The 9,557-nt window shown below is 34.7% G+C and overlaps 1 protein-coding gene across 1 annotated transcript; it reads right to left on the bottom strand.

Annotated features, from left to right (window-relative positions):
• LOC107648400 lies at positions 4,842 to 5,745 on the bottom strand. The gene has a single exon (XM_016352281.2). The coding sequence runs from the start codon at positions 5,524 to 5,526 to the stop codon at positions 5,314 to 5,316; it is 213 nt and encodes a 70-aa protein (XP_016207767.1). The 5' UTR covers positions 5,527 to 5,745; the 3' UTR covers positions 4,842 to 5,313.

Raw genomic sequence — 9,557 nt, 5'->3', positions numbered from 1 at the left:
GTTTAGAAGGGTAGAGGTAAAAATGAAAGCAAATCCAAGGGAAGATACAAGAATGCTACTGTCACAAAATGGGTCATGTTCAAAAATATTGCTATCTTTGGAAAAAGGAAAATAAAGGTAAGCAAGAAAAGAATGATGATAGTGGTAATGATCGTGTATCTTCTATTTCAGATGATCTTCTTATTGTTGATATTGTTAATTATGAGTACAAGGTCAATCTTGTTTCTGATGATGAGTACAGCTGGGTAATTAATAGTGGCGCCTTGATACATGTTACATCGAAGAAGGAGTTTTTCACTTCTTATACTCCAGGTAATTTTGGAGTACTTAAGATGGGTAATGATGGCTTGGCCAAAATTATTGGTGTAGGAGATATTTTTCTTGAGACTAATATGGGAATGAAGCTGCTACTCAAAGATGTTAGACACGCTCCAGATGTTTGCTTGAATTTGGTTTCAGTTAAAAGGCTTGATAATGAAGGCTTTGTAAACACTTTCGGCTTTGGACAATGGAAGCTTACTAAAGGCAATTCAGTGGTGGCTCGAGAAAAAGGTACTTCAAATTTGTATGTGATGCATGCCATGATTGCAAAAGGTAGTGTGAATGCGATTGAAAGTAAAAAAGTTTGTAACTTGTGGCACAGACGACTTGGTCATATTAGTGAAAAAAGGACTTAATTATCTAGCTCGAAAGGATGCTCTTTCAGGTTTGAAGAATGCAGAGTTGGAGAAATGTTCTCATTGCATGGCTGGCAAACAAAGAAGATTATCCTTCAAGAAGCATCAACCTTCAAGAAAATCAGACTTCTTGGAATTGGTGCAATCCGATATTTGTGGTCCTTTGAAGGTACGGTCTTTTAGTGGAGCTATTTACTTTATTACATTTATTGATGATCATTCAAGAAAGCTTTGGACTTATGCTTTGAAAATAAAGAAGCAAGCTTTGGAAAAGTTCAAACAATTCCAAGCTTTGGTTGAGAGGCAAACAAGTAAAAAGTTTAAATGTATTCACACTGATAATGGTGGTGAGTATTGTGGACCATTTGATGTGTATTGCAAGAAGCAAGGCATTAGGCATGAAAAGACACCTCCTAAAACACCTCAGTTAAATGATTTGGCAGAAAGGATGAATAGAATACTGATTAAAAGAGTTAGGTGTATGCTTACTGAAGCTAAGCTACCTAAAGTCTTTTAGGGTGAGGCACTACTTACAGTGGCTCATGTGATTAATCTGAGTCCTACAATTGCTTTGGACAATGATGTTCCGGATCATGTTTGGTCGGACAAAGATGTCTCGTATTGTCACTTGAGAGTCTTTGGATGCAAATCATTTGTTCATGTTCCTAAGGATGAGAGGTCCAAGTTGGATGTGAAGACAAGACAGTGCATTTTTATTAGATATAGTCAAGATGAGTTTGGTTATAGGCTTTATGATCCAGTTGAAAAGAAGCTTGTAAGAAGCCGTGATGTAGAGTTTATTGAAGACCAGACCATTGAAGACATTGATAAGACAGAGAAGAGTCAATCACAAGAGAGCAGTCACTTGACTGATGTAGATCCAGTTCAGCCGCCTCCTTTGTCAGAACTAGCAGAGAATCAAGATCAGGAACATATGCAGCAAAATGAGCCTTTGGTTCCGGATGACCAGGAGATGGGACATCCAATTGATGCTTCAGTTGATGATGATGCTGATAATCAACCTGAACTACCTGAAGATCTACCAGGTTTCCATCTTAGGAGGTCTACTAGAGAGCGACGACCTTCAACGAGGTATCCTTCTAGTGAGTATGTAATATTTATTGATGGATATGTGACCTTGACTGATGGGGGAGAACCTGAATGCTATGCGGAAGCTATGAAAGGTGATGACAATAAAAAATGGTTTGATTCAATGCAAGATGAAATGAAATCCTTGTATGATAATCAAACATTTGAGCTTGTGAAGTTGCCAAAAGGAAAGAAAGCTTTGCAGAATAGGTGGGTTTATAGGTTGAAGCATGAAGAAAATTCTCAGTTTCCAAGGTACAAGGCTAGATTGGTGGTCAAGGGCTACAGGCAGAAAAAGAGAGTTGACTATAATGAAATTTTTTTACCGATTGTGAGAAGATCTTCTATTAGGACTATTTTGAGTTTGGCTGTAAGTCTTGATTTAGAGATAGAGCAGATGGATGTGAAAACTGCTTTCCTTCATGGTTATCTTAAGGATGAGATTTACATGGAACAACCTGAAGGTTTCATGGTAAAAGGCAAAGAGGATCATATTTGCAAACTGAAGAAGAGCTTGTATGGTTTGAAGCAAGTTCCAATACAATGGTACAAGAAGTTTGAGTCTGTTATGGCAGAACAAGGCTACAAGAAGACTACTTCTGATCATTGTGTATTTGTTAAACAATTTGCTAGTAATGATTTTATTATTCTTTTGATATATGTTGATGACATGCTTATTGTTGGTTAGAATGCTTCTAAGATTGATATGTCGAAGAAGCAATTTACAATGTCATTTGCAATGAAGGACCTTGGGCTGGCAAAGGAGATTCTTGGTATAAGAATCGAGAGTGATAGAAAGGAGAAGAAACTTTGGTTGTCACAGGAGAAATACATAGAGACAATGTTGCACGGGTTTCAAATGGAGAAAGCAAAGGCCGTCAGTACTCCTCTTGCTACACACTTCAAATTGAGTTGCAAGCAAAGTCCATCAAGTGATGAAGAGAAGAAAGACATGAAAAAAGTTCCATATGCATCAGCCGTGGGTAGTTTAATGTATGCTATGGTGTGCACAAGACCGGATATAGCTCATACTGTTGGTTGTATTAGCTGTTTCGTTTCAAACCCAGGAAGAGAGCATTGGAATGCTGTAAAATGGATAATGAGATATCGCCGTGGTACTTCTAACATGAAGTTGTGTTATGGAAGTGATAAGCCTATTCTAGTTGGTTACACTGACTCAGACATAGCAGGAGATATTGACTCTAGAAGGTCCATTTCAGGCTTCTTGATCAACTTTGCGGATGGAGCTGTGTCTTGGCAATCTAGATTGCAAAAATGTGTTGCTTTGTCTACTAGCGAGGCCGAGTTTATTACCATTACCAAAGCGTGCAAGGAGATGCTTTGGATGAAGAAATTCTTAAAAAACTCGGGTTTACTCAAGAGAGGTATGTGTTGTTTTGTGATAGTCAAAGTGCTATACATCTTGGTAAAAACTCTACTTTTCATTCTCGATTCAAACATATTGATGTGAGGTATCATTGGATATGTGATGTTTTGAATACTGAGTTGTTGGAACTTGAAAAGGTTTATACTGATGAGAATGGTTCTGATATGATGACCAAGGCATTACCAAGATAAAAGTTTGAAGTTTGTTGCTTAATCGCCGGATTGGCGGTTACCTCCACATAGTCATGAGGGGGAGATTTGTTGGGTTTTTTGGGCTCCATTCTTATGTGGAGAAAAAGTCCAAATACTAGTATCCAAGCCCATGAATAGTTGAAGTGGCTGAGGTGAGTTAGGGTTGAGAGAGAGAGGTCATTTGCAAGGAGAACACCAAACACTAGAGAGAAAAGAAGAAAGAAAGTTATTTTCGCACATACACAAAACTGTCTCTGTAAATTGGTTGCTGCAGATTCGTTAACCGTTGGATCGAGCTCAAATTTGAACAGTGTGTTCTACACATCTGGTTCTTTGATTTTACCGTTCAGATATTCGATTTGATGTCTGTAGCTAGAGATATTGGCCACGTACAGTAGCTTTGTTTTTGTGGTATTTTCATCTTCTTGTTCTTGTTTTGAAAGCTTTGAAGCTTGGGTTGTTTGGCTTGTTGTATGCACATTTTGTGCAGTAATTTGTGACTCTCTTGTACCCTATTTTTCAACATAGTGAAGCTATATCCTGGTCTTAGTGACTCGTGGTTTTTACTTCTCCCATTGAGGAGGTTTTCCACGTTAAAAATCTTGGTGTGTTAGCTTGTTTCTAATTTCTGGTTTATGTCATTTTTCAGCTGCTATTGGGTATTATTATGCTGGTGTTAATACTTATTATGAGTGGATATTGTTGCTCCTCTAATTCTTACAAGTAGAGAATTGTGTTTTATTCCCATCACCAATGACATTGTCTAAACTTGTTGGATTTTGAATTCCATCTCCAAGCAATGTGAAAGATCTCTGAAGCCAAATACAGAGCGTTAGCTTCAATGCGAAGCTCAATGGCTTTCATTCATACTAAATGACTGTGCACGTGACTTATGTTTGCCAATTAGTTCACCGTGTATAAATAGGAAACCTGCAATGTAAGAAGTTGAGGTTTTTCGTAGTAGTAATCAGAAATTCCACAACTCTATTGAATCCTCTCATTCCTCTCTTCTTCTATTCGCTTACTAAATGGTTCAGCTCCTGAAACTTTGACCCAGCTCATACAACAAGAGAAATCTATTCAATATTCACAAAAGTTGAACCAGTTTTCACGGGAATGGTTTAATAAATTGAATAGAAATTTCCTTGTTTAGAATTATTCATCCGATTTTGAGTTTAAGTAATAATAAGATGTAGATGAGGCTTGGCACAAATGCTAGATTCGTTGGCCTTCATGAAGTTGCATTCGGCTTCCAAACATAAATTTAACCCATGCAGTGCATAACAACCCGTATAATTGTGTGTGGGTGGATAGGTGTTTGAGTTTGTGATGAATATTTAGGATTAAAGATTTTCCAATCCATATGACCAAAATAATAATAATTATAATAAGGTTAGAATTTGCTAACTTTAAAATTAAACTCTCCACATTATAGGTAAAGTTTCTCTAAAGTTATAAAAGAATTTTATGCAACTATAAATACGAGAATTTTTTTTTATTTCATCTTACACTACACACACTCACCACACTTGCACTTAAAAAAGTTCTATATCTTGGTACAGCTTTATGAGAGACCTACAAATCTTCCATCTGTGCGAAATCTCAGTTGCATTACGGCATTACCACGAGATTTTTTGGACAACCATTGCTACGAGTTTGATAAGTTGATATATGAAAGTGGATCAGACCTAGTTACCTTAGTTAGGTCCAATTGAAGACCAGCCTGTTATTAGGCTACATACAAAATAAGCATTGCTAAAGCAAAAGAAAGTAAATCACGCAATAACAAAAGGTATAATATATATAATTCCTATAGTTATATCCCCTTTTTTAATTTGAACAATTGATCATCATCAGCACTGGTACACAGTACAGAAGACATAAAGAAGAAGAAAGTTCAAAAGGTGAAATAAAAAACATAATTATGGGACAGATTGTCAAATTCTATGAAACTTGGGATTGATTTGTATCAATTAATGTGTATGTGAACGCCTACAGCAATAACCAAGATGGTAAGTATACAAAAGAAAATGATTGCATGAACTAAAATGGAAATTCCACTAGTGCTCATGTTTCCAAACTCAACAACCCTAAACCTTGATGGGAACTGGAAGAGCAGCCCTGGAGATAGGAGGATGAACAGCCCCACCGCGACGATCACCGGTCCCCAATCGGCACTCATCTTTGTCTACTCTGCCTCCTCTGTTCCACTACTTCAATGTATCACTCTCTCTTCTACTACTAATATCTTGAATATGCTTGAGAATGGGACTCTGTCAATTCTATGGACCATGTGGCTCAAGTTTCTTAATAAGGAGCATGAATTTCTTGGTGGTTAAGGAGAAGATATGATGCTAAACTTGGTGAGTGATAAAATTAAAAAGACAAAGGTTTGTTTAGCAAGAAAGGTATGTGAATGATAGTGCCCAGTGAGGTGTGTGCTTTTTGTGTGCCAGCAAAAGGACCTGCTTTTTTTTCTTTTTTTTCCTTTTTTTATTATAATAAACATTTTTTTGGTGTGTTGGAATTGCATATATCTAAAACTTATTACTAAAAATTCGACTAATTCAACGTGGCCTAACTAAATTCTATAAGAATCGGTTAAGAAAATATTACTATTGTTATTATTATTCTCAAATTTAAACTCAACATCTGTCTTAGAATCAAAATATCTGCTGCTTTAACTAATTTGAAGTTAATTATCATAAGCTTCTAATAATTGTTAACCTGGACGTTCCTTTTTTTTCTTTTTTTCTTTTTTTCCTGATTGCTTTATGGATTGATCAAAGTGCGTCTATCTTATTCATTAAACTATTGAAATTTGGAAAAAGGAAAAAAGAAATGCGTGTGTGAAAAGATGGAGCTTTGGCATGAGACACTCTGGTAGGTTCCTTAATTTAGTTGTTCAAAGCTTGAAAAGAGAAAGCATTTATGAACTTAGAAAATAATGGGACATATAATATTTTTGTTCAATCGTTCTCTGATTGACATGATTAACTTTAAATTATATAGAATTGAAGCTTGTGTCCATATATGATGCTTAAAGAATTTTGCATTGAAAATGTAAAGGAGGACAAGGTCTATATCTATTTATTATATATTATTATTAATTTAAGTGGGCATACAGCATACTTGCAAAGCCAGGTTTCATATAATTCTTTCACTCCTTTTTCTTTTTCCCGGTCCCATATGAAAGAAACCAAAATTATATATTCATGGGGCCGGATGGAAGATACATATGCAGGAATGGTGATTTAGCTTAAAACTTAAAATTTTAAATTCTGTTTCAGTAGAAGTTTAAGTTGTAGGAGATTATTTCATTTTGTCTCGTGTGTAGAACAAGTAAAGAGTAGAGAAGAGGAGAAAAAAGCCAGCATGTATCATGGTTCGGATTCTTAGTGCAATGAATCCTATGTCTAGTCTTCACCACAAACCATGGTAGAATTTTCACTATAATCCACACAGATTACATTCATCAATACCTAATTCAACTAGTATCTACTCCTAAACTTTCTTCACCAAAGTTTATCAATCCAAAGTGCTGTCCCAATTTGAAAGGGGAATCTAGACAGATTCAAAACTCACCAAGTGCTAACCCAACTTGGTAAGGGGAGCTAATCCTAGTTCAACTATTCAATTACATCAGAAATTAGTGGCTATTATGCATCACTCTTACTTTTCTCTCTTGACTTTTCAACCTCACATGGTCAACCTTTTCTCAAAACAGAAAATGACACAAGACAGTCATAACAACAAAATCAAAAATTAAGCTTGAGTAAAAAAAAAAATTTCAGCTCAATGTTAAAGATGATGCTTTGAGTGTGTGCTCTCTTTTTCTTGGCTTATTTGATTACTCATTCAAATACATGGAGCTGATGCATAATGGACCAAAGTGTTGGATCTTTAGTAAGTTAATTAGCTGAAGCTATGCTAGCTTGGGCTGTAGTAGCCTGAACTTGGACACTTGGACCTGCATAACTCAAAACACATATTAAATTATAAGTGGGCTTTTGATTCAAATAATGTTTATCATTATTAATTAGCCCAAAATCAAACTAAGCTTAACAATTTCTGGCACTCTCTCTTAAATAAGAGTTTTTTTTGGATTTGCTTGATTTTTAGGTAGGCTTTATTTTTTTTATTTGTCTTATGATATTTTTTCTTTTATTTTCGGCTTCCATGGATCGTTTAATCTAGACAACATGAATAATTATATTTCTAACATAATTTATTAAGGTATTTATTTTAGAACAATTTGCAAGGGCATGATAGCGGTATGTGAACAGTTGGGTTGCAATGGTTTGAATATTGCTTCAAAAGGTTGTTGAGATATGAGATTGGCCAAGGATCATTGTCATGTCATCGAATGTCTCTAAGGTTGTTCAGAGCACGCTAATTGGTATGTATGAATCTTGGCTAGTCCATGTAACAGCCATGGATGTCTTCTTTGATCCTTTAAGCAAACCATCTTCCGATTGATATCATCTTTTTCGTTATTCAGAGTAGTGTAATTGAGCCACCTTTTTAGGCTTCTACATTCTTTGTTGGATGTGAATTGATTGGTTCGGTCTAATAGGTTAATGTTAGTTGGTTAGTAATGATCAACTTGCATTGTAAGTTAAATAGTTAGAGGTAGCTAACGGCGAAGTAGTTGGTTTTTAGATATTTTTGGCAAATTCATAAGTTAGTTAGGGAAGAGTTAGTTTAGTGATGTATAATATAGTAGCTTTGTAACTGACTGAGAAGCAGAGATTCTGCTAGTGTTCTCACTCACTTCTCAATCAATTTCATTCTCTTTTTCTTTCTCTTTCACTTTCTCAGCTCTTCTTCGTTTTCGATTCTTCCATCTTCTCTTCTAATTCCATTTCTTTCTACTCCTCTTTAGAACTCTTTTAATAGAGTTTGATGATAGCTACTGTGCTTCTTGCATGCTTTTACATTGGACTCTCAACATAATTGGACCCATAAATTTAAATGCCAAGAACGAGATGAGAAATAAAAAACAAGAAGCAATGTTTAAGTACTTCTTAATTAAATGTCGAGAGTTTAATTATCACTTTAAACGTAGAAAATTTTAGTCTTTAAGTTAGTCAAATCAATTTATCGTAATTCTAAATCAATGAAAAATCAATTATTATGTTTTACATGACTTGTCTTTTCGGTAGAAAAAAATAGTGAACAAATTTTAGTGATCTAGATCATGTTAATAGGAGAGGACAATATTTACTCATGTTTGAGAATTATTTTTAAAGATTAAAAGAAATTTAAAAAATTTTGAAACTACCCATATACGAGAATTTTGATCTTTTAAATTTTAAATTTTAAATTTTTACTTTAGAAAGTAAAGTGTGATCTCTCATCTTTGAATGATTTTTTTCTCATATTTTTTTGGACCCACCTATAAAATAAATAATAAGAGATCACACTTTATCTTCTAAAATAAAATTTAAAATTTAGAGAATCTAAATCTCATGTACATGTGTACCCCAGATGTTTTTATTTTTTATTTTATTTTGGACATGATGTACCCCAGATGTTTAAAGAATGATTTTCGGTATTTACAAAGCCTTACCCGTAAAAAGTGAAACCAACACATCGCCTCGTTCTATGGGGGTCATGTTCTTTGTTGAGATGAAGAATCTGTTTTGGTCCAAAGTCAAGAAGCAACGTCACATTAAAACAGGATGGGAAAGGATGGGAAGGTCCAATTTTGCTTCTGAAGCAGGCAACTAACATGGAGCCCAATTTTCCTTCTGAAGCTGGTTGGGTTTCCTTTTTCTTTTGGTCTTTAAGCTTTCAAGGGTGTTGGGCTTCTAGCTCCGTTTTCCACCAAAAATAAAAGCTTGAAAGGCTTTTTTAGCACTTGAGCTTGTATTACTTTCAAATTTTCCGATCATAATTTTCTTAAGAATAATCAATTTGGGCTAATCTACTAGTTAGTTTACTAATTTATTTAAATAAATATTATATATTCGAAAATTTAACTGGTTGAATTAGAGAATATCGTGAAAAATCATAAGTAATTTTCTTAAAAACTATTTTGTGGGTCATTATTAGAAATAGGTCAGTGCTTCATCACCCACATTCTGAACAAATGTTGTGTTATGTCATATAGAGAAACTATCATAAGAATTTTAAAAATTAGTAAAAAGTTTTTATGTATGGTGAAGATTCATTTGGCTAAATTTTTTTAATAGATTTTAATGAGATGGA

The sequence above is a fragment of the Arachis ipaensis genome, chromosome B06 (assembly GCF_000816755.2).
Source record: "Arachis ipaensis cultivar K30076 chromosome B06, Araip1.1, whole genome shotgun sequence".
Lineage (NCBI taxonomy): Eukaryota > Viridiplantae > Streptophyta > Magnoliopsida > Fabales > Fabaceae > Arachis > Arachis ipaensis.
This window is presented reverse-complemented; position numbering and strand designations above follow the sequence as displayed.

What these genes read in the sequence shown, in the direction of transcription:
- LOC107648400 (XM_016352281.2), bottom strand. Translation starts at nt 5,526, where the DNA reads ATGAGTGCCGATTGGGGACCGGTGATCGTCGCGGTGGGGCTGTTCATC.